Source organism: Sitodiplosis mosellana, unplaced genomic scaffold (assembly GCF_009176505.1).
Source record: "Sitodiplosis mosellana isolate CC-2019 unplaced genomic scaffold, AAFC_SMos_1.0 Smas_scaffold_6102, whole genome shotgun sequence".
Taxonomy (NCBI): Eukaryota; Metazoa; Arthropoda; class Insecta; order Diptera; family Cecidomyiidae; genus Sitodiplosis; species Sitodiplosis mosellana.
The window spans coordinates 377,094-403,838 of record NW_022601343.1 but is presented as its reverse complement, the minus strand read 5'-3'; the positions used below and the strand labels follow the sequence as shown (position 1 = coordinate 403,838).

Here is a 26,745-nt window from a genome sequence, read left to right as displayed (position 1 = left end):
CAACCACCATGCATGATGTGCACTGCATAAATTTTCGCATTGAATATGAATTTGGATGATACAGTTACAGAGAGAGAGGGAGGAAAGAAAGAGCAAGCAAACCGTTGAGAAAGAGTGGGATCAAAAGAATAACACATCATTTCACAAAATGTTTTTTATTGAATTTTTAAAAACCATTTAAATCACTTTTTAACAATTTCTTAGAGGTCTATTACATTAACATTTTCTAAATCAGTTTAAATTATATGTATATTTATATATTATATGCACGATAATTATTTATACAAAAAAGTATAAACGAAATTGTTTCTTTTTCCCTCACAGGGTTTTTTGTTTGTTTTTGAAAGCAAAATGTGAATGCAAAAAAAATCAAATCGAAAAATTTTGATTCAACAAAATGCGAACATACTCACATCCAAATCTTCGAAAATAAATAATAGCTTGAAAAAAAATGAACTAAATCAAAAACAAAAATAAAAAATTAAACAATCTCGAAATTTTCAGCACTGCTCATCGAATATTATTATGTAAACGGGCATCAGCAGCAATGTGTCAGTACAGTGGCTGAACCGTTGTGTTTGTTTGTTTGTTTGTTTTTTTCATTTTATTAAATGCATAAATAACTGTTGTTCTAGTACTATGATGAAAATAATAAATAAGCGAATTTTCAATAAATAAATTTGAATAAATTAATAAATAATTAGATAAATTTAGTTTTCATTACCAAGATATATGTCCATTCAAACAACAGTCGATACATTCATTTGTACAAGCATTAAATAAAAAAAGTATTGACTACACAAATTAGCTCCAGTCTGTATAAAAAAAACTGCATAAACGTTTGTTTGTTTTTACATGCTTTAACAAACGTTTCTCTTTTTTTCTTTTTTTTTCTAATTTCAATTAATATTTTATAAATTAGAGATGGGTCACCTAACAAAATAAGCTAATTTGTCTGTGTTATTGCATTCTGGTTTTGTTGTTGTTGTTGTGCGTATGAAAAGATAAATTTGTAAATGAATGAACATTTTTTTGTTGCTTATTCACATCCAACTGAGAGATTTGTTCACTCTCAGTTTCGTCGTTGTTCAATCAATAATGAAAAGTTCATGTGTTTTTTCCAGTTTCTGTTCGTTCGTTTTTGTCCGTGATCAGAGGGAAATGGGGTAGGACAGGAAAATAAAGTTTAATGTGCGTGGGACGATGTACTTATGCATATTCGTTAGCATGCATTTATGCACATGTGTGAGTGTTTGTGTGTTTGTGTATGTTAAACTATTTTAGCGCATTTGTTCCGCTTGCATCACTTCAAACTCCTGTTATGCTCTCCAACCATGGTTTATAGTATGTCGTTCGCATATAGACACCTGGTAAGTACGGTGCTGCACATTTAATACCATGTGACACAGTTCCAGCTAACTCCCATCTTCCATCAGAACGTTGTAAAACAAGTGGTCCTCCAGAATCACCCTGCAAAAGAGAAATAAACACAAATACACCCACATTTAATTTATATTCAATACGTGTGTTCGATGCCAATTATATATTCCATTCGCTCAATAATTTTCACATTGTGTACTACATGACGATTTTGTGAGTTGGGCGTCTATGACAGTGGCACACGCACAATCAGATAAACAGAGTTTTATGCTCTGTAACGAACCTAGTGGACGAATGATTTAATTGTGCGTTTGTTTAGTTTGTGCGAGGAGGGGGTCTCCTATTCTTCAGAGATTGCAGATTAAATTGATTCAAACAATACGGAATAGACTTTATTTGTCTTAATACGCTGAAGTTGACATCAGTAGATGGTACTTGAGTGATTTTAGATACTTCAAGCATCCAGCAAAACTCGGGTCTCATTGGTCAAAGTATCAACTAACTTATTTCGCTTGGATGCTTGGAGTTTTCAATGATTGACAAATAAATAAAAAAAACTTTATAATTTCACTCGTGTCAGCGACTATATAAACATGAAGACACATTCCGAGTACGGTTCGGTGTGGGAGAGCATTTTCCATCAGCACCAGTGCAAGAATGCGGAGGGTGCCAACTCAAATTTCCCAATCGGGAAAAAAGGAGATATTGTTACGTGCGCCAAGTTCATAAAACAAAGTTCAAAGCGAGTATAGCGTGTGTTTGGTTTTGTGTGTGCGAACTTTTTCTTCCAATAACTTACTTCACAGGAATCTTTTTGGCCGTTTGCGTATCCTGCACATAAGAATGATGGTAATATTTTCTTATTGTGTCCAGCTGTGTGGAACATTTCCTGGCATACACTGTTTTCGATGATTGGCACCTAGAAAACGAAGCGAAAAAGAAGGGAAAAAATAAACGAGAATTAGAACGGAACGAACAATTTATCGCACACATTTGGAATTCGGATATTTCGGCAATAAATTTCCCGGCGAAATAATTTTTCCGGTAATTTGGTCTACGTATATATATATATATATATATATATATATATATATGTTTTCGTGTAATTACTTGAACTTCTTGCAGAACTGATGGAACGCCGCCGCCGTACTTAAGACGTCCTAAAATAAAAATGGATGAACAATGTTTTGTATGAGCTTAGAGAGTTCAAAAGTTTAAGAAAAAAAATGGTAAATTACCCCAGCCCGTAACAGTTGCCATGCGACCGGTGAATTCCGTTCCATCGACTGGCATACAAATCGGAACTGCAAAAAATACCAAAAATAAACCACAATTTACTTTCAAGTATGAGACGAAAAAAAACATGAACAAAAATAAAAGCAACGTTTCCACGAAAATGCTGGAAAGCAACGCCCCACTCACCAATATGCGTGTCATAGTGAATTGGACTCTCCAGTTCGAGCAAAGCTAAATCATTTTCAAATGTAGCCGCATCATATTCACGATGAACGACAATATGTTTCACATTTTTTGTCACTGATCGCTTCTTTTCCACATCCCCTGAAATATCAAATTCACCGAACACTGCCACCAGCGAAGCCAAGAATCTAACAAAAATAAAATGTATAATCAAAATTACAACATTAAAATATATACGGACGTAATTGATATATGTGACTTCGAATCGTGGATCCACTTACCCAGGTTGACAATGTGCAGCAGTCATAACGTAATTTTTCGTTATCAATACACCTCCGCATTTATTTTTGGTAAATAAACCCAACCAAGTTGATTCACGGACTAGAACTTGCCACGGCCATTCACCAAACGTTGCACCTTTTCCGCCAACGATTCGGCCCGATTTCACGTGTGGTCGAACACCGCACTCTATGACACAATGAAGCAACCGCATTAATTAATGAAGGGGAAAAAATGGGAAAAAAATGACGGCAATTTAGATTGGATCGAATAACATGTGTTTCTTCAGAATTGAAGGTGATATGTAGACTTGACATGACAATGAATGGAATTTAACATTTAAAATGAAACACTTACGAACGCGCCCGCTTTCAAAGTATGGTGTGCTTTCCTCTTCACCCGTTTCTTCGCCAACATCCTCTTCTTCCTCTTCAACAGCGTCGGTAACCTCATCGTATTGCTGTTGCACGGTAGTCGTTGGCTGTCGCTTCGGTGGTTTTGTTGTTGGTCGTTTTGTGGTTGTAACCTGTGTGTATGGGTGCAAGCAAAAAACGTATATCGAATCATTTTAGTGGAAAGTCTTTAAAATTGTGCATTCCATTGTAAGGCAACAGTCTGCATACCCGATTCAGAACGGTGGTTGGTGGTTTTTTCGTCGTTTTTCGATTATTCACCGGACGACTTGTCGAAGGTTTGCTTAAGGTGCTTGGACGTCTAGTAGTGGTGGTTGTTGCTCGTTGTGGTGGCTTTTTCGTTGCTAAAGTCGTAATCGGCCGTTGTTGAATGGTCGTTGCCGATGGTGCTGGTCGTCTCGTTACCGTCTTATTCTCAACAATATCGGCCAAATCATGGAAATTGTCTTTCAGGGATTCAACGATTTTGTTCACCAATAAATTCATTTTGTCATTAAGCAATTCATCTTCAATGAATTGTGGCGTTGAAATATCATAGTCTTCGATTGTAGCGCTGGCAATTTGCGCAGTTCCGTTTAAGTTTGGATTTCGTACTGGTGGAAAATTGATTAAATCATTCGGTGAAGTGTACACTTCTTCGTTTGGCGTTGCTGTTGCAGGGAATCCATTTTCATCGAGCACCGCATAGATCGATGCAGACGTAACGGTTTGCTGTATATTTGCAATGAGAGGACGTTGTGTGGTCGATGCTAAACCATAGTAGCCTGGATCGTCGAAATCGTTTGACAAAATTGGACCACCGCCTGGTGTGTAAATCGATGGTTCGCTTTGACCCGGACGCTTCGTCAGAATCGGACTGTACGAGACATATTGCGATGTGTTTGGTATTTTGGGTGGTGTGTATTTATTCAAGTCTGGGCTCACAGTCCAACTTGTGCTGGACGAAACGAAATGGCTGGCCGTTGGTTTCGGTGTTATATGTATTGTTGGCGATGGATTTTCTGTTGAACCTACGCAATTAAGAAGGAAAAACAGAACATTATCAATATTAACGATTCAAAGCGTAGACAACGAAATACAAGCCGTAATAAGAAAAGTTCACAAAAGATCAAATTGAAACTAACCAATTCCATATGGACCAAGAACGATGACAGTCGGCGCCGGTGTACTCGAGCCAATCTTATTAATTACTGGTACTTCCGATGATTGTGGTCGGTTTGGTGTTGTATATGATGAGACGGGTGCCGGTTTTTTCGTTGCCGAATACGTTGGTCGTGACGGTGTGGGTCCGCTTACGTAGCTGGTCGATATTGGGCGTGTTGTGCCTTTTTGCACCGGTTTTTTCGTGTTTGTCGTTGCCAATTTGGTGGGCTTTTTCGTTGCTGTTGTCGTTGAACTGATTCGATTTGGATTGGAACTCGATGATGTGGGCCGTTTTGGTATAGCCGTACTGTAAACGTAACTGGTTGACGGTGACTTCGTTGTAATGGGGCCGGTGTGTGTGAGAATGGGAATTTTTTGGAAAACGGTTGCCAATGTCGACGGTGTCGAGGATGGTGTGAAGAGTGATGTTATTGCATTCTGGGATGTTGTATAGGTGACATTGTACAGCGGTGGACGTTTCGTTGACGGAACATATGAAATGGGAACGGGTGTCGTTGACGACGGTAATTTGGTTGTGATATAGAAGCTGCCACTCGATGATGAGCTGCCATATTTGGTGGGCAATCCGCTGCTCGTGTACTCATAAGTGCTTTGAGGTTTACCATCGGTATTATATTGTGGACCGGTTTTGGAGTCATTCAACATCAGAATGATTGACTCAATGGAATTGATTTCATTGTCATAAACAGGGCCACCCGGTTTCGATGACGGACCATTCTTATCATTTGTCAGCGTTTGCACCAAAACATACTTATCCGTTGTGCCATATTTTGATGGTGTCGGTTTGGTTTGATGTGGCTGCTTTGTGTTTGGCACTTTTTTCTTATTTGGATTGAGTGTGCCAAATGTGGTGAGTGAATCCGTAACTTGTGTCGGTAGCTCTGGACTGTAAACTTGACCCGTTGAATGCGATGACAAATAAATCGATGTTTTTTCCGGTGTGGTTGGCTGTGATGTTTCAATTAAAACCGTATCGCTCTCACCATAGCTACCATCATTCGATGGCACATGATTATCATTTCCATTGAATGGTTCGAGTGGATTCAAAAGTGGTTTGTTGTAATCATCAATAACCGCTTCATTAACCGCCAACTGACAGCAGGCACCGAACAAGAATCTGTACATTTTATGTTGAAAAACAGAAAACCAAAAATTGAATTTTCATAAGCATGGGAGAGAGCACGAACATAAGTAATTAAAGAAAAGAATTTGATTAAATGAGTTTGGCTGTTGCTGCTGCTTATTGCTTACCCATCCATGCAAGCGCCGACTACTTCACCGTGTCTTTGTGAGCATTCATGATTAAACATGCATATGGTTGGTCCTTCAGCTCGTGGATCTCCTTTCGGTAGGATTTTCGATGGTTTACAAAATTTGGGCGTTATTCGGTATCCGCCAAATAATTTGCGCTCCCCTAAACACGCAACCATCATACAAACGAAATTGAAAATAAAAGAAAAATAATAAAAAAATCTTCATAGTGTATTAAGAGATTTTTGATGACGAGCTTTTCTCGTCGTTTTTTGATGAAATATTAATTGGATTCGGCGGAGAATGACAAGTTTCAAGTTTAATGAGTTTTTCGACGCGTAGCGAGGAACTCATTTGGCATTGCTTTTATTATATTGCTTATTGCGTTGATGGCGTAAATGTTTGGTAATTGAATTTTTGATGATTTTAGCTTATTAAGACTCCCAAATGCGTGTGGAAAACTACATAGGAAAAATAAATAATGAAACCGAAAACATCTAAAGTAATATGCATAGTACACACACACACATACGTTGTTTGTTCATATGCAGAGTAAGCGATAACAATCGAACCCACGCACACGCTACGCTAAAAAGTAATAACATGTGTATGAAAAGAAAAAAAACCGTTTCATTCATTCGTTTGTTCGTTGTTTGGATGGGATGGGATGTGTGTTCCATCATCTAGCCGTCGTCGCCACTGTTGTTCATTCATCTTGGTCCCCATACCCACTTTAAGTGCATATTGTTTGGATACGACGTGCAGATTTGCTTAATGTGCTGTTTGTTTTCTGTTATTAAAGTTGAAAATAAAAGTTGACCCATTTTCTTATCCAATGTTGGGAACGTTCGAAGTAAAAAAAAAGATCTAATAGCCATGAAGCAACAATGCAACGAAGCAACTATAGAAGAAAAAAACAGTATAAAACGAAGAGAGGAGCTCCGTTACTGTACATGCGGCCGGAACATGCAGGAACAAATCGACTGAATGATAAAAATGAAAAGACTACGAAGAACGAAGCACAGAAAGATAGAAATGACACAAACACCAAACTCACTTGCCGTATAAGTAGCGCTCGGCACAAGTGAGCCAAGTGAGTAAAACTAAACAAAGTCAAACCGAATAAATATGAGCGAAGAAAAAGAAAGAAGAAAAAAATCACAACGAAAACACCTTACGGGTGTTTTTTTGGCTTCGCACGCGGACCGCATATATAGTATATGAGGAGCGCGAGTCTTTGCTTGCGCTTCTGTATGGCATTTAAGTATGCTTAATTTCCGTGCAAAGTGTATTTTTCTGTGCCATTAATGTAGTTGGTATGTATGTATATATATATATGTGTGTGTGTGTGTGTGTGTGTGTGTGTGTGTCCTATATCTTTTTCGTTTTACCTAGATTTCGAAGTACAAATGCGCGCACGATGACGACGTTTGACTGTTTTACTTTGGTTTAGCCAGCGTCGTCGACATAAAAGCCACCTAACTTGGCGAAACCATCGAAAGAGTAAAAATGTAAAGAAGTTCAGCACAGAGCGAAGAAGAAACATAAAATTCTACACACAATCACAATCACACAGCGCTAGGTATTCCGATAATATTCACAGTGAGTCACCAACATCTCCTCTCAAACACTCACACTGCGCACTGTACGGCATTGGCACTGACACTGGAACAAACACACACACACACACATTCGATGCGAGTAGATTACAAATAATTAGAAACGACCAACAAACGAATAATGATGATAATAAAAACGAAAAACGAATTATAGGCCATTAGAGTATAACGCGCTGTTTGCCAATCAAGAATGATGCTAACTTGATGAGCCGTATTTGAAAGCGCTGACATCTAGAGAGTACATCATGCGCACTTGGCTTCGCACAGTCGTCGTCGTCGTCGTCGATAATGCAATGGCGGTTGGTGAGAAATATGCAGGTATCTTGATTGGATGACGATATGTGGTGTGCGGCGGTAGAGTTGTTGTTGTGTGGGCCAGCTACGACAAGTCAACACTCGCACTCGCACGAGATAGAGATGAAGATGACCATAAACAAATTAGTGGAAATTTTCATGTTCCCATATCGTGTGCTGTTGTGCATTTCTGTGACCTGTTAAAGTGCTGGGAAAGGGTTTTTTTAATTAAGCAATTGCTCAACTATCGGATGAAATAAGAGAGTTTGTCATAGAATTCTTCACACGAGACCACCGCATACCGGACAGCATGCACACCAATTATGCCATATCCCATGATGATGGATGAATCATGTATGAATCGATGGAAATTGACGTGTATCCAATATTATCACTGCATGAATCACAGCCAGAGTACAAGCTACCAAGCGCTTGTCTCATCATAATTTGATATCCATATGCTTTTCCCTTCATGTCTAACGCGTTTATGATGTATAAATTGGTTTTTTCTTTCTATTTTTCGATTAACACATTGTCGACCATTTTCAAAGTGAGAAAAACGGGGTCGTGAAACTTCTCAGCGGAAGCAAAGTTCAAGCGGACATTTGTCATGGTAATTTTACTGCGAAACAAATATATGCGTTTTTCCTCTCTCAAACATTCACTTAATACTTCTTTTGTTATGTACGTTAATTTAGATAATTAAATTGAAACCATTGTAAAAAGAGGGAAAATTGAACTGATTTTGTGCCTACGTACATTTTTATACGTATTCAATTTTCAAATTGTCAATTAATTGTTTTCACATTTTTTTTTCAATAGGCCTCGGAAGAACACATCGTCGAAGGCAGAAAAAAATGTATTAATTCGCCCGATGGAATTTCAAGAACGACTGATTTACCTTAAATGCCGTTCAAATTAGTTCTAGTAATTGGTTGGTGACCGGCGTCGCCAATTTGGTTTTATGAGCGAGAGAGAAAAAAATCGCATAAAGAAAATGGAATCAAGTTAAGTAATATTGAACATTTGATTTATTGTCCCATATTTTAAATGTGTCGCGTCTCTCTCGCTCTCTCTCTCTCTCTCTGTTCATTTGCACAAGGCCTGCTTATGTGCCTCTGCCTGCTCATAGCCTCACATTACATCTACGCAAATTCACTGGCATGCCATTGAAACGATATTTATGTACATCCCGTAACATAATTTCTCTGCATGGGCACAGCAAACTATTTTCCACCCGTGGTTTGTCGCGCTCGCGCCATTTGCGCTCGTAACTTCGTCGTCTTTTTGCTTTCAGTACACATTCATAATGCAATGGAACGAATGCCAGTTATTACATTTAGTGTAATTGTTACATGTGATCAAAGCGCTTTCAATAAAGTATTCAGGACATAACGGCATTTTAATACTTGAAGCGCATCGTTCTATATTGAATTATCATCCATTGGTAAAGTGGGAGAGAGAGAAAGAACACGAGCGTGCTCGACGACTGTGTAAGCGTACACACATTGGGAGAACGAAAGAGAAAAGGTGAGAGATAGATCAATAGAAGGAAAGAGAGACGCGTTAGCACATATGGATACCATAGAATAATCAAATATGAAGCACAGAAAATGAGTCAGTAAATCATAGCGTAAAATATGCTAATGCGTGTTTGTGTGTATGGCACACAGCACCTAGCTTATTTCGATTCGATCTAATTTATGGATTGGCAATTAATTTACGGTCAATAAAGGTTCTTTCTGTTTGAATCTCATGCTTCGGCTTGTACTCCGAATTATGCTTATAACAATGCGATTAGTATTTGGCGGATAGTTATGCTCTACGGTTAAAATGTGTTTACGGTTCACATTTTGCATTTATTCATAAGCGATATTATACGGTAATTCATATAGCGCAAAAATAAATAGATATGCCAATTTATGATTTTCGTATTTGTATTCAAAATGCAGAGCGCGCGCAATGCCGAAAATAAAGCGAACTATGCCAAAAAAAAATAGTCACCAAAGAGGAAATAGCCTAATAATTTGTATTCAATTCGATTAAATCCGTTTTTGATGAATGTGAATCGGAGCCGAATACTTTTTTTTTTGTCGGCCGTCCGACTCTATTCAAAGGCGACTTTCACTCGTTCCGTGAATCAATTCGATCGTGATTTTAACCAACCGTTTTTCGGCTACTACTGCTCATTAGTTAAACGGGTTTGAACTTACTTGTGCTGTGTGAGAGCAAGAAAAAAGGCAGAAAAAGAAGTATTTTTTCGTTTGAGCATGCTATTTGAATATTCATTGATTGGTTGAGGTGTGTGTTCTAGTGATTTCCAAATGATCAAATAACTTTTACTTTTCGATGAGGCGTCTATTTGCTGACGTAGAGATCCGAGGAAATCTATTCGAATATCGGTCAATATTTGCGAGATATTTAAGAGTTATTGATATTCGCATGCGGATATATATTCGAGTATTATTATTTCGTTATTGTTGTTGTTGCTGTTGATCATTTTCGTTATTTGTGTTAAGTGGAGGCAATATGTATTTTACTTTCATCGTTATATTGTTGTTGTGTTTTTTGGTTTTATTTGCATTTCGTCGATATTCTTGGTGTTTATTCGTCGAAATATAATGCCGAATCGATTGAAAAGGAAAATCGAAGACAATCATGAGCCGTGCTATTCAAGATAATCGGCACAAAATCGGTGTGTGTGTGTGTGTGATTTTTTTTTTCGTAGAAAGCATTTAGAAATATCTTAATATTATGATTGTGATTGGCATTAAAATCAAACAAAATAAAAATGAGGCGAAAAAAGACCGAACGCAAATGAAAAAAAAAAGTTATGAGAAAGTCAACAAGAGGACAAAATAGCAAACAAAAGAAAATGATAACGACATGGATTAGTTTTTTCTGCAAAGAATTTTTTTGGTGCAAACGCAAGTGAATTAGAAAGCGGCAATGGATTCAACGTTCTATTTATCTGGGAATATAATCGAAATCGCATCCCCAGTGCCCTTTCGCGCTCTCTCTCTCTCTCTCTCTCTCTCTCTCTCTCTCTCTCTCTCTTTTACTTACGAAAGAAAAAAAAAATCTCAAGCCGTTTAGCAAGTACTTAATGTTCCCACCGAGAGTCATTGAATTGCGCACATAATGCACATCTGATGATAACACACCGGTACACTTGACGCAAGCGGCAGTGGTGGTGATGGCGGCACTAAATTATGTTGTAAATTTCGCTGTAATTCAGACTAATTGGAGTTGTAATTTTTTTGGAACGAACAGAACGTACTTTCGTACTCCCAATTTTATGGTTTTTCACATTTTCCAATTGAAAAAATGTTGCATATTTTTGCTGCTGCTGCTGTTGTTGTGTTGGCGAATCACTCAACATTGTACGAACAGAACAATCGCAGAACATATTGATTCCTTATTTTCAAAATGAAATAATTTCCAAGGGGAATATCACGCTTAAATTATTTCAAATATTTCAAAAAAATCCAATTTATCTCTAAGAATCTGTCGCATGAAATATGGTGGATATTTGTGAATACGGCGGAATATTGTGGATTTTTGTGATTATGAATGATATTTAAATGTATTTATTTGGATTTAACGCAAGAAATCTCAAATATCTCCAAAATCCACGAAAATCTGATTTATTTATTCGAAATATTCGAAAATATGTCATACAATTGATGTTTATTTCAAATATCTCAAATATCTCACAAGATTCTGGAGCGTAATATTCCCCTAGATAATTTCCAATCTCTTTTCAATACGATGCGATGCGATGCGATGCGATACATGCACACAATGCATTTTGCCTACATAAAAGCCAAGTAATGAGCTTATTATCGTTATATTCGTTTCTATTGGAATAGTTTATCTAGTCTGATTCACAACTTTACTAAATCAAGTCTTCATCCATGAAATTTGCTGTTCATCATCGTCAACGATACCACATATGTATGGAAAATATGCCTCAAAAACTTGTTGCTAAAGATTCAAAAATTTTCTTTCGTTTTTCGTTATCTCAATCAACAATCAAATACGATGAATTTTCTGGTTCAAAGTGATTAATAATCGCACTGTCAGCCCAAATCGGATCATGTTTAACATTCCACTCACAACTAATCACTATTCAATTGATTTGCTCCGACCAATTTTCATCCCAATGTTACAAATAATGAATGAATGCGATTTACATAAAAAAAGAGAAGCCATGCTTGAAGAATGGATTGAAGAATTTGTTTTACAATAACAACAAACCAGAAGAAAAAAAAAAAAAAAAAAAAAAACAAATTTCGGAGCAACAACATTTTAAAAAAGAGTGTGTCCGTTATTCATATCGGTATATTTTGTTGATTGAAATGAAGCGAGCGAGTGAGTGAGCGAGCAAACGAACGATTAGTGTGATAATAAATAACTCACGTTTACTCATTCGCAATGCAAGTTTTGCGTGCTTACGTTACCATTGAAAGTAATAAGAATAATTATGTGTGAGTTGTACAAAATGCATAATTTTGCTTAAGCCTCAACAATTGAAAGCGGCCACACGAGGCAGACGAACTCACGTATATATTTTATTTCAATCATGCGGCCGGAATGGAAGATTACAGTGCATTTTGCATTTCTTCAATTTTATGGCAGACGTATGAGACGCTGAGAATTTCTCTCAAATGGAAAAATGGTCAAAAGTGATGATGATTGACATACGTCTCTCTTCATAAGTAGCAAAAGTGCTTGAATGCAAGCAGCAAATTCTTTTTTTTTCTTCATTATGAAAACAAACGAAATTCTCTTGCATTTTACTTGAAGCACTGAAAAAAAGAAAAGCAAAATTGAAATGGAATTTTTTTCGTCGAAACTATTAATTTTGCCAAGAAATATTGCTTTTGTGATGTATTGTCGAGTTGGCCCAGTAACATATTTTTCTCTATTGAATAACATAACAACGGGCGAACGGAGTGACTGATTTGAGTAGATCGTGTGTAAGTTCGCCATAATAATTTTTTTCGAACAGAATAATTTGTTTTAATCAAAACGGCATTGTCACAAGTCTTTTTACTTTCTATCTCTCCCTCTCGCTGAATTCTATAAATAGCTTAATAAATAAGACGATAACCCTCAGAACACCATTGTGAAGAGAGAAAAAAGTCTCAAAATAACCAACGATATCCAATGAAAAGAAAATAAATTGCACAAAAATGGACTGACCGAACCGAACAATGAACCGAGAGAGTCTTTGCCCTGCAGCTATTATACCTACACCGAAAAAATGGTATTCATGAGAAAAGCCACGACCCGAAGTCGAAAGGGAAACTCGACGACCATTAAATACACGGTATGACTCGCATTCATTTCACACACTCACTCAAAAATGTTTTTTTTTTCAGAATATGCCGCAAAGTACAAAGGAAATAACAAAAAAGTGCACAAAGAATCATTTTCGTTATATATATACACATCTTGACATCCTTTTGCAATCGAATGTTTCCATCTGAGCCCTGAGTATATTTCATTCGTTAAAACGTCGTTTCAGAGGGAAAATATCACTTAAAATACGAAAGAGATGCGCGTAAATGGTTCGCGTAATGAACCGGTAAGAGATAAATGATAAATGGTGTATTAGCGTGCAAAAAATGTGTTTGTGCTGCCAAACCGAAAAATCAAAGTGAAAGTTGCTTTTGATTTGTGTCGATTTTCGGCCGATTAATACACATCAATTTCGTTCCTATTCTAAATTGTTCAATTTCCCTTCCACCGGCGGCGTCAATCACACTCACACAACACATGTGCCCCTGGTAATTCCATCCATATCAAACGTAAATAGCAAACAATGGTAATGACAGAGCATAAACCATCCAAATCACTTGGAATGCGTGAAATTGAAACTTTTCCATTGCTCTAAACCGGCGGCATAGCAATGTTATGGGCACGTTTCGTGCATGGGTTGCCAATACCACATGTGTGACTCTTTACGTCAACGCCAAGTGTCTCTGTTCAAAAAATAAAATACCATATTTCAAACCTATATTCAGTCTTCTTTGAAAATACTAGGTGGATTGAAAAGTCGGGTACTTTTTGAATGAAAACACATTTTTTTCGCAAAATTCCATTTCATTTCTCAATATAGGCTCCTTTTAGCTCAATACAGCGAGCCCAACGATCTTCTAACATTTGGATGTCCTTCAAAAAGTACGATTTCTCTTTCAACCCAAAATATGCTAAATTTGTCCATTTTACTCCCAATCATAGCAAACTCTCACGTTCTAAGACCTTACAATTAAGTTTAGATGACTTGCGAGTTAAGAGTGAGACAATGCCTAAAAAATGCAGTTTGCAATGCGGCAATTTATAGCTTTAATCAATGGGTTTTACCACCATCAAACCAATATGTGAACTGAATGAAAATCGTGGTTAAAATGTGTATTTTTTTCTGTGAACTTTTACCCATTTGACTATGATTTTCTATTCCGATATCTGAAAATGACAAGATATGTTTTCCTAATATCACTTTTAATATTTCTGTATAGTATTGCCCATTAATATTTTCATATCTCAAATGGTCGTTGTCCAAATCTTCTGAGTCGTTTTTTTTTCGATTTGGTGGTCTTAGAGCATTTGAACAATGTTGGGCTCCCATATGTTGGAATGTGTTTAAAATACATCAAGTTCTATATATAGTCGCAAAAATTTGTTTATTTTTTGCGTATATTGCTCCAAATATCACCACGAATTTTGAACTTTTTTTACTTCATTCCTTAAAATGAATAGTGCGGCAGCCATAACACCCCCAATATACGAGATATGGCGGCAGCCTTTTTTCCTTTGACTTTTTCGCATATGAATGTGGATACATATTTGCAACTATTATCTTATTTAGTAGGCCCATGGTGTTAGCAATCTAGCGCAATATCTATTTACGATTTATTTGATGATTTCTTGGACAAGGTCGATTTTTTGGCACTTCGGAGGTTTATCGATGAAATTGCTCGTATGACTATGTGAGGGGCTCAGAGGAAAAATGTTACGTAGAAAAGTTCCGCGGAAAAATATTCGGGAGCTAAATGGTATCATTTAGCACCGCTAAATGATATCATTTAGCTCACCTAAATGGTATCATTTAGCTTTAGCAGACCTAAATGGTATCATTTAGCTCTGCTAAATGGTATCATTTAGCTTTAGCAGAGCTAAATGGTATCATATTTAGGTGATACCATTTAGGTGAGCTAAATGATATCATTTAGCGGAGCTAAATGATACCATTTAGCTCTGCTAAAGCTAAATGATACCATTTAGGTGAGCTAAATGATATCATTTAGCGGTGCTAAATGATACCATTTAGCTCCCGAATATTTTTCCGCGGAACTTTTCTACGTAACATTTTTCCTCTGAGCCCCTCATGTTTAAATTGAATTTTCCTACATTATAACATTGTTTTCGATTGTTCAGAGACACCACAAACTAAATCCAATTTGAATTTGATGCACCTATCTGTTTTGATTTTAAAGCGCAGGTGCGTAATCAAGAAGAAAATTTTTTTGGTTTGTTACTACCAGGAGCTATAACTTGCGAACTAATGATCGGATTTGGCTCAAATTTTGACAGCTGTCTTATAAAGGATATTGCTTGTCAAAAAACATATGGATTTGATATTCGCCCTTTCATAGAAAAAAACCTGACTTATCAATCCACCTAGTATTCATTTCTTGAGGAAAAATTTTACTTTTCCAACTGAAAAGCTTGAAAATTCAAAAGATCAACTTGATTTCCGAAAAAAAACTAAATTTCTATCTCCATTTTCATTTGTAAATTATGCGGAAAAGGTAAAAAAAAACATGAAATAAAAACTAAATTAAGCATTAATCGCTCTACTCAGCCAAATGAAGTTATTAATTTGACAAAAACCTAATCCAAATTCCCATACCAAAAAAAGTTAAATGCGCACAAAGTGCGTAAAAGAGAGCATGACACATAAAAAAATAGTGGGTCCCCCAATATGATCTGTCGGTTCGTGCGTGCGTATGTATGTGTGCACGCGCTCTAAACTGGAAATGTGAACGCATACCGAATCAGCAAATTTTACTTTCGGTATGTACGGATACATAGAATAAGAAATGTGTTACCATAGGCCAAAAAAACTCAAATTTCAAAAACGTGACTCGTATTTGTTTCAGCATAGAATGCCTCGAGACAGATTTCGGAATGGATAGCCATTCAAGTAGATGATTTATCGTTTAACTCGATTTTTTTCTCTCTCATCAAAACGTCATTAAACACATACTTTGAATTGACTTGCTCAAACCTAAACTAGTGTGCCAAGGTGTGTCGATGGTAGTAATGTCTAATCACACTATAACACATTCAACTGCACCCATATCAATTGAGTATCAATTGAGAGCTTTTCTACTGTTCTTCTTTCTTTGGCTGAACATTTGTGAACAGGATCAAATGGTTACGCTAAAAGTTTCAAGCAAATCCTTGATGCAACACTCTCCAGTGTCTCAACGCGAATCATTCTAAAGAGAATTTTTAATATTTCTTCAACATTCCGAAGAAAAATCCGATTTTTTTCTAAACTCTGCAAAAAAATGCAAACTTCTCAAAACAAAAGCTAACAAACGATTTTCCGCCCAATACGAAAAACAATGTGAGAAAATTGTGAGCGTTAACAAGATTTGTGTGTGTGTGTGTGTGTGTGTGTGGCCAATCATTACAATGTTCACATTATTCGTAATTGAATGAGTGTAAAAATGATCTTTGCACTGCGAAAAGAAGGAGGACCAGAAAAAAACGAACGAAAAAAATTGGTATTGGCTACAATTCAAAAACATGATTTGGTTATGTTAGCCGAGGCAATAGGCAATTAAGTTGATTTTCTCTGCCGCATTCGGTCGTTATAGCCATTTTTCCCCTGTACAAAAGGCGATGAGATGATGTATTGATCGATGAGTAATTTTCGATTACAATCCACTCTTTTGTGTTTGTGTGCTTTGTTTTTGTGTGTGGCCGGTGATCGGTGTATAGAATGCAAAATAAACATGAACACAGCAAGATAGATCGATGGATAGAAAGAGAGAATGACGCAGAGATACGAATCAATCGAGTAAATAACAGAACGTAAATGTACGGTTATGATAGTTTAGTTTAGTTCAGTGTTTAAACGGTAAACCATAACTTTCTATTGTGAAGAGATGTGTTTATATTGAGTTGCGGTTAGCGGCCGACTGGCTGAGATGCTATCGAGAATCGAACATCATCGGCGACTCTTTTGACCGCTATATTTGGTTTTCCAACAATAATTGTGTATGTGCAAATGTGACAAGAAATGGCGCTCAATTTGCTATTTTGTAGTGCGCGCGATGCACGCGCGCAAACATACACACACACGAAAATTGGCTGAGAAAAAGTGCCGAAATGGACACATCATACAAAAAACGCGTGGCTTTGTTGACCCCAACTTTTCTCTTTACTTTTTGAGTGAAACGAAACCGAGTTATAGTCGAGCTGAAAAAAAATACAAGAATCAGACAAAACGCGCCGAAGTAAAATGAACTAACAGAAACGTTTAATTCATACACATTTGCCATACATCGTCAGCGGAATGGAATATGGGGAACAATTCTATGGTTATGCGATTTAAATATGCGCGAAGATTTCACTTTTTTCTTTATTCGGTCGACCAGAATGCCGTGTAATGACGACCAACACGACGACGACGACGACGAACGAAGGATGAAGTGTCATGCAATCAACTTTACGATCATCGCCGTAGTAGTCGTCAACAACAACAGATTTAATGCATAGATTCATGATCTAAATTAATTCAATTCGTCACACTCACACATTTGTTTTTGCGCTCACTCGCCCATAATTTCTCTGCGTCGTGTTCGCGATCGTTGTGGAGCGCGGGCGCTCACATACATAAACAAGAAAATGAGTGTTTCTGTTTTTTTTCTCTACGCGACAAAGTGCAGACAATTTGTAGTAAATGGACATTGAGAACGAGACTCGGTAAAAGCGCGTCATATCCACACTGCACAAGAACACGACGAAGAGCGAAACAAAACGTGTACCCTTTGATTGTTTTTTTTCTGCTGCTTTTCTTTGCCGGTTTGTCGATCAACAAATTCTTTTTATTCGAATATAATTTTACTTTATTAATGTTAATGCACTTCTTTTCCCGCTTTTTTTCCCTTTTCTCTCAGACTATTGTTCGCTCATTTTAATTCGATACGAGTCATGTTACATGCATCACGATAGATGGATACCGAGCCCCGAAAAAAAGAAAGACTTTTGATTTTTCCTGTTTACAGCATTTGAAAAAGAGGTTTATTTTCTGTTTTCATCGAAATTACGCTTCGCTGCAGAGAACAACAACAACAGAAAAAAAACGAACAATAATCAGAGACGAAACGAAAAAAAAACAATCGTATCCGATACAAAATGGGAATAAACGTGCGCAATAAAATACATAAACTTGTACTTGTTGCTATATTTATAAAAGAATATAATGCACAAACGCTCGAGGCAGTCGTCTAATAAAATGAAAGTTATACTCGGAATTCGGTGTGTGTACTTTTTTGCCGTTGTTCTGCCCCCATCTCCCATTGCTTCTGAATATATTGTCCAAAAAGTTATTCGATTTTGTGTTGTTGGGAGTTATTTTGTTTCTTGTTTTCAATAAATTGTATAGACATGACATGTAAGAATTAGGCGGCATCGATTAAAGAATTCGAGTGTGAGGAGAGAGAAACGGAGGGAAAGACCGAGAAACCGAAGGAAAGAGAGAAGGAGTGTGTATGTGAGAGAGTTGGTCGGTTAAAGACACATTAAACGGGCGAAAAAGTTTATCAAATGTGTTACGTTTGATGTGCAACGATCACGCGCCAAACATGAAAAGCATTATACATTTTCTCCTCGGTGTTTTTTTTCAGTTTCGTTTTGTTGTTGTTGAAAATTGAATGCGTGTTTTCGGTTTTATTTTTTGCGTGTTGAGCGCACGATCACACACAAATTCAAAATGCTGTGATTCTGAAAAGAAAAATTTGTAAAAAAATAGCAACAGCAACAGCCGCAGCAGCACTTGCTCGATGACAAATTCACATTGGCACGTCAGAGGTAGTGTGTTTCTTTTAGAAATTAAAAAGTCACTATCGGTGATGGTTGAAGAAAGGCAAAGTAAAATGATATTACTTCTCGCTGCTATTGTGGCTTTTCAAAGTGAAACGACACATTCGGTAAAAGCGGCGTGTATGTATCGAATACTAATGACTAAGCGTACACACAATTAAAAAATGACTGTGCAAATATGTGGTGAAGTGATGGGCTGACTGTGACGTTAATTTTTTCTTCTTCTTTTGCATTCGAGTTTTGGAAGCAATACATTTGCAAACTATCAAGAAATCAAGTCATTTTCTGATGTTTAAGATCGATTTCATTGGTAATCTATGTCACGGATCAATAGTTCATCGTGCGCTACACGAAGCGGTTTATTTTTCCCTGCGGTTCTACCTTTAGATGGTAGCCGCACCACAGTTGCTGCTGCTGCTGTTGTTGTTTTTGTCGCTGCATTTCCAGTTCAGTTCTAATGTTCAAGGGAAAAGTGCAACTGCAATTGAAGGAGAAAAAAAAATCAAAAGCGCTCAACTACGGGCGAGAAAGTAAAGTCGCACGGTCGCTGCTCTGCAGCCGTTGCTTTCAGTGATATCTTTTTTGCTACTCTCACATACCGCAGAAAAAATATGGCTAGGCAGTGCCTAGTAGGCACCTTTGATCCATGTATTTAGCGGCTGCACACCGTTCTGCAATCATAATGTATGATATGCATTCGATGAGGTGAAGAATTGAAGATAGAAGAGAGAGAGAGGAAAACCAGCACTGAATGTCATTTGCTTCTCTCGTGTTTCCCTATTTAGTACCGTTTTGATTGTTCCAAGGAGAAATTTGCAATATTAAGAAGAGAAAAAAAGTACGATTGTTTGCAGTCATACATATGGCAATTAAATTATGGCCCGAATGAAAACGCTAAATGTGCCAAAAGGTAAAGAGGACAGTTGAAAACAATCGGCTTAAAAGAAATGCGTACTCAGCAAAAGCTGAAATTCCAGAGCCAAACGAAAGAAAAAATACAAAGTCATATATTGCCGGTGCAAAAAAGAAAAAAAAAAAAGAAAAAAAATGGCAGCAGCAACATCAGCAGCACCACGCTCACCATTTTCATGGAAAAGAAAATGAAGTAAATGGCTTTCGTTCTTCACAATGAAGTCGGTATACTATTATGTTTGGCAGTCAATCTATGACCAATAAATTTCGGTCGCAAAGTGCTAGTCGATTCCGATCACCATCGTTGTCGTGTGTACGTGCAATATTTTCACATTAGAAAAAAAAACAACAAAGAAGAAACAAACCCGTCATCTATTTGAAACAGAAGGAGGAAGAAAAAAAGCACACGAAGCACGAAAGGAAAACGCAATTCGAAAAAGTATGGAATCATCGCGCCATTTAAGCGTTTTTGATTTACATATATGAGAACACGCATGAGACAGAGTTCGAGTGAAAATAAAACATGCGAAGACAGAAAAAAACACAAACACAGAATTATGCTGCATATTTAGTACACGACGATCACACACTAACATACATAATAAAATAGCATTTTTGTGTTTTAGCTTATGTTACGGTGTAACCCTAAGAATTTGCGGGCACCATGAAAAATGCTTCGTACGTGGTCTTGTTTTTGGATTGTGCTTCTTTAATTTCTCTCTCTCTCTCTCTCTCTCTCTCTCTCTCTCTCTCTCTCTCTCTTCGGGGCGTTTTCAAGAATTTAGTCGCTTTAGTGGCGTGTTTCTTTCTTTACGACGGAGTTTTTGATGATCAGATCGCTCAAAGCGTGTATCATGTAAACATGATGTCGTTTTACTTTTATTCGATGGAAATGAAAAATTTCCGGGCCAAAAGTTCAAAGGTGAGTCGAAAATGGTTTTTGGTCGGGCCATTTTGGTTTTTTTTTGTTTTGGTTGAAAAAGTGATCGGCTTCGAATTAGGCACCAAAACCACAGGCACTGTGTTAGGAATTCATTGTCAAGACCGGGATTTAACCGAAAATGAAGCAAGAGAAGACAAATCGAAGCAAGTTAAAAAAGCGAAAGAACACAACCCAAAAAACACAAACATACGTGCAAAGAGGGAGAGACAGAAGAAAACATGGATCATAATTATTTAAATACCTCCGCGTTCACAGGCAATCATTTTGTCCAAACTGAATTTTTGAAATGCAGGTTTTCTTGTTTTAGTTTTTTTTATTCTCTCTCTCCCTATTTCTCGTTTTTTTTTTGTTTCATTGAAGAAAGAGCATTTGGAATGGCCGGTTGAAACAAAATACCATTTCACCAGCAACTGTCAACTCAATGGACTAAATGAATGCGACGAACGAACGAAAGAATTTTCGTTGGTTTTATTCGTTTCTTTCGGATTTAATTTTCATGATGCACGCACTTTCTTTGACAATATCACCGAAGACAAAAATACACACAGAGAGACATTTTCCATGACATGTTAAAAGCCATGACATCATGAGATGTATCGGTTTCTCTTTTTCAAATGCAAATTGAATGCGGAGCAACATGTTTTATTGTGCAGAAACGCGCTATCAGAGAGATTGAGAGAAAGGGGTACTATGGCGAAGACAAATGCAAGCAGCGAAAACAACAATGACGATAAGAAAAAGACAGCTAGCTGTGCACTGATAAGAAGTATTTTTTTCTGCACATTTTGAATGATAGCGATGACAAAATAGTGATGGAACAGACAGTAATGCATCAAAAAGACTAGGAAAAATGTTAAAATTATTTTCTTTTTCCAAGACTTAACCGGTCATTTTACGTATGTCTGTTTTACATGATATTACGCATCTCGAGTTTTACAACAGACTTTTCTGTGTATGTGAGAGTCGTCATGACAGTACAGAATATGTTTCTTTCTTCGTTCTTGTTTGGTAAGTTGAATTCATTCAATTGCTGGTTCAGGTCTGATAGCCAGTGTTTATGTGAGCGCGTCATAATTGCGCCTTGTGTCAGTGCGAGTAAATAAACATGAAATATGACTTATTTGTATATTTGACGAATTCGTTGGCTCTGTTTTTTGGAAGTGGGTCAGACATTCTTTTTATTCTTCCTCGTCTTGAGAATAGGCAATTTTCTTTTTAATGTCGTAAAAAATTGAACCAACATACACACACACACACACACAGAGAGAGAGAGAGAGAGAGAGAGAGAGAGAGAGAGAGAGAGAGAGAGAGAGAGAGAGAGAGAGAGAAAAGAGAGAGAAGAATGTTGAGACTACAATTGATGCTAACTACTACTGTGGCTCGTTTCATTCTTGTGGTGTCGTTCTTATTTCGTTCTTACTATTTTGTTTGTGTGATTGTTTATCAGAGTGTCTTGATATTTATCTGATCCCAAGTGATACGTGAGTTTCGACTCGAAACTTTTGCTTTCTAAAAAAAATACAATTCGTATGACTCATGCAATCAAAAATGACGTTGGTCGAAAAAAGTGCACAATTTTCGTTTAGTGAAAACGAACCATTAATTTGTAGGTCAATGGTTTGGAACCGTTTAGTCACGTACATTCAACGAAATTCATTCCAATTTCTTGGTTTCTTAATTTCGGCCCGAGATCAATTTCAAGGCTAATTCAACATTTCAGTTGCACTTTGCTCATCGTTAAAACAAGCAAAGTCATTCCAAAAAAATCTTTCTTCAAATTGAAAAAAAGAAGAAGAAGAAACCAACGCACATTTCCGGCTGTAAAAATAGGACTAACAATACATTCACACGATAAGAACCATGGCCAATGATTTGTATCTCAGCTATTTACAAATTCAAATGATCGCATTAGATTCGATAGAAATGCTACTTTTTTTTCATCCACCATTATTAAAATACAGAAAAAAAGAAGAAAGAAGAAGAAATGGAAATAGCATTACAAACGAAAATTCAATATACAACTTAATGACCAATGAACGAGACCACTTGTGCGCACCGGATCATTTATGAATCAAAGCGCACGCATCAGATTGATTCACTGGCCCGAACGCGCGCTCATCGAATACTGTTAATTTAAAACATAAACACAACGAAGAAATAACACACTTTTTTCTATCATTTCTTCTCCGGTGCGTCTGTGTGTATTTTTCTCTTTTTCTTCTTCTTAAAGCCACATTCAGTTCTAGGTAAAGAACCGAATCAGTGTTCTTTTTCTTATTTTTTGATATTCATTGTGTGCCGTTTGCATATTCATTCCATTCATTCGAATTGAAATGATTTTCATTTGATGGTTTTCGATTACAATTTGATTTGGAGCAAGTAAGAGACACATTCGTTCCAAACAATTTTCATCACAAAAATGATCAAATTTTTTCCCCTCGAAGAATTATTCGTAATTATCAAGTGATTATAATCACGCTTGTCATTCACCGCACGATGTGTTTTTTTTATCAAAGAATCGCAAGATTCCATGAATTTTTCTTTTAGCGCATTTCGCAAAAAGAAGAAACGAAATGAAGCCAACAAAAAACAAACAAAAAACAAATCGAAACAAAAATTTCAATTAGATTACATACCTCGATCGTTCGTTGTACTTAATCCATCAACGGTATAGCTAAAATCGATGATCGTTATTAACACAAAATATAGCACAAAAAACCACTGTCTGTACGGTTGCAATCTCAGCGAACATTTTAATGAAGTCATTGTCATTCGATTTAATTTCATTTGTGAACGAATGAGTGAGCGAGCGAGCGATAATATGAGATGATAATGGAGTTCGTGATTTTCTTGTTTGAACAAAATAAGTTCGGGTGTGTATGATGATATTACCGCTTTACATCAGAAGAATCATCTATGTGGCGATGATGCCAGAAAAAAATTCGGTTATTCTTTTTTTGGTTTTGTTTCAATTCTTTCTCTCTCTTTTGTTGTTCGATGTGAACGCTATTTTGCTGTTACTTTGGATGAATTCGATGTTTTAGATTCTATTTGTGCTGGCGGCTCGCGAACTATGCAAACAATAATGCTCAAGCGAATGAACGCATTATTCGGTTAAACTGGGCGTCTCTTCCGAGATGATGCTGACGATGATGATGATGATGATCAAAAGCGGTCGAGATAGTGAATATTTAAAAAAGGCGGCCACAATGTGAGCAAAAAATGCAGTTAAAAGTTAGTGGTAATATGCGAATTTATTCAGAGAAAAAAAAAACCATTGATGTTACGATTTTTCATTCGGCTATTATGCTTAATTTTTTACCGATCGTTTTTTTTCTCTTCTTCTTCTTTTAGTTGTTATTATGATTTATCTCACGATCAATTCAATCAATATTTTTTTTCGTTGTTGTTGTTTATGTTGTTGTATTTGTTCTCCTCTTTTACATTTTCAAAAACCATCGAATGTGATTACCGCAACACGTTACATCGATTGCACATCATTTGATCGTTTTACGTTCCAATTAATTTGTTCAATAGCAATTTGAAGAAGTTCTAGTCTAGTTTTATTTGTCCTCTTTGTTTTGCTTCAAATATGGTCGTTTCTAGGTGTCTCATTCCATTTATTTTAAAGCTCTTCCAATCGCTCATAAATTGAGTTTGGTATGTGCGATTTAAAATGCGCCACCCGATTACACTTTATGTCGAAATGTTGCCGTTTTATGTATGGTTTTTCTTTCTTTCTTCTTTTGTTGTTGATTATTTGCAGATCAAAACAGCGAATGACAGAAAAAAAAACAACAACAACAAATCCACTTGAAATTATGAACCGCTGGCACAAGAACGTTTTGGCGCGATGAGCAAAGTGGCAAAAATACGCGTCGATCGATGAAAATAGTGAATTATACGATCGAAACGATGTCGATCGATGTCACGTACACTAGCACTGATTTATTCAAATTCACAATTTATCACTGCACACGCATTGTCGATAAGAATGTGAAATTCGTATTTTTTTTTATAGTTTATTCGATTTCATTTACGGTACAAACATCCAAGTGTGGTGTTTTCGTATCCAAGTCTTTTATTGTCCGCGATTTTTTTTTGTTGCTTCGTTTCTTCAACGGTTAAAGTCGAAATTCCTTTTTGATATTTTCAAATTTTTCGGTTTCTCGTTTTACTGATATGATGAAATGAAAAAGAAGAAACCGTCAAAATATCTATAAACTTCGAATGAAGCAGATAAATAATAATGGAAACGGTGTGGAGTTTTCCGTTTACGTTTGCAGCCGAAAAAAATCACAAAAAAACCCGAAAAAAAAAACAAAATTTCTCAAACGTTATTCTTCTTTGCGACCTTCCGCAATGATAACCGATATTCAACTGACAATTAAACTCAAGACGATTAACTAAGCCGAGTCTCTTTTCTCTTGTAAGTGTTATAAGACTGTTACTGTGTGTTGTTGTTATGCTTCTTTCTTTCTTTCTTTCTTTCTTTCTTTCTCTCGTGCATTTGTATGTTGTTTCCGTCATCACCGTCGTAGATATTTACATTTTGTTGAATGGAAATTCTTTCATGTATCTGCTGACTGTGTTTTGTTTTCTTTTACTCGTTCATTCGCTACCCAAGTGCTCTGCTTTTCTCTTTTCTTTCTTTGTGGTTTCATGAGTGTGTCGCATAATAATATTGGTTTGTGGCACAGGGCGACCAGAATGTCAGTGCGGCCAAAAATTTGCAACACTTGAAAAAACGAAACAACCGATCAACCAATCAAATTGCATTATCAACGATCCACATCGATTGTATGGATGGTGGTGATGTGTAATCGATTGTGTTTGTGCAATATTCGGTCACTTATCGATCACCCTGTGCGCATAGGTGCCAAGTACGAATGTGTGTATGCTTTCTTCTTTCATTCTTCGTGTTTTTCCATTTCTTCGCGCTTTATCGTTTCTGTGTTTTAAGTGCTTGCTCAGACGGTTGGTCGTTTGTATTACAATCTTTCGTTGTTGTTTTTGTTCCGTCGTCGTCGTCGTCGGTGTGTATGCGCTGTTATGTGTTTCTGTGATTTTTTGCCATACTGTATCTTTTCATCCATTTGTGCAATCTGTTTGGATATGAGTGAACGATTTTTGAAATATGCTCTCTCTATCTCGCTGCTGCTCTCTTCCATCTACATTTCTCTATCTCTATCTCTGTCGCTCTTTTTGGGTTTCTGCGTTGCTGTCGGTGCGTGTGGTTGTGTGCAAATGTATTTGTATTATGGTATCGTTGTGTTTGTGATTGGCTCTGAGGGGATCAAATGGAAAACGATAGCTTTGCAGTAACAACAAACGGAAGACAGAAAGAGATGAACAGGAACTTGTTTACATATAGCCAATGACAATGGAACAGTTTGCTATGCAAACGAGAATTCATAAGGTAAAATTCTTTATACAGTTCGATATGGTTTGAACTTTTGTGTTTTTGGATTGTGGATGAGAGAGAGAGGGAGAGAAAGAGAGATTTCAAAGCGCAGCAACAGTCATGGGCCAAACGACGAAGTCATCCTCCATCGGAATTGATATTGATTCATTGAATAGCTTTTAATTTGGATGCGTGTGCAAATCATCTGCGTTTTTTACCGTTGCTTTTAGTGCATTCGATCGCATTCGTATCGATCAGGTTCCAAATTGAGTGCGATCCGCTGAAAGTAGATTCTGGTGTCAGGTGACAGACACACGAGAGCGGTTTGACTGCATTTTACCAAATCATCATCATTTTGTACGAAAATGAAAAAAAACGACAAAAATGAAGTTCATACACGAGAAAGAGGTGTCGGTTGAAAACCCACATAAAAAACCGGTGTGTTAATGGAAGTTAATTGAGGTGTGGGATCAATTAAATTGATTTCGATTGTTTTCCACATTATGAACCACCGCCGTCGTCATCAGTCGGCGGTTAAAA

General features: G+C 36.8%; 1 protein-coding gene across 1 annotated transcript; it reads right to left on the bottom strand.

Annotated features, from left to right (window-relative positions):
* Nucleotides 1–138: 138 nt before the first annotated feature.
* Nucleotides 139–24,658, bottom strand: LOC129573674 (serine protease filzig). The gene is made up of 11 exons (XM_055454531.1): nt 23,438–24,658; nt 5,907–6,069; nt 4,616–5,772; nt 3,702–4,501; nt 3,436–3,604; nt 3,081–3,267; nt 2,803–2,987; nt 2,619–2,684; nt 2,491–2,540; nt 2,180–2,299; nt 139–1,470 (listed from the first exon to the last, which is right to left on the bottom strand). Exons 1-11 carry the CDS (start codon nt 23,586–23,588, stop codon nt 1,309–1,311), a joined length of 3,210 nt encoding a protein of 1,069 aa, XP_055310506.1. The 5' UTR covers nt 23,589–24,658; the 3' UTR covers nt 139–1,308.
* Between the last annotated feature and the right edge of the window lie 2,087 nt (nt 24,659–26,745).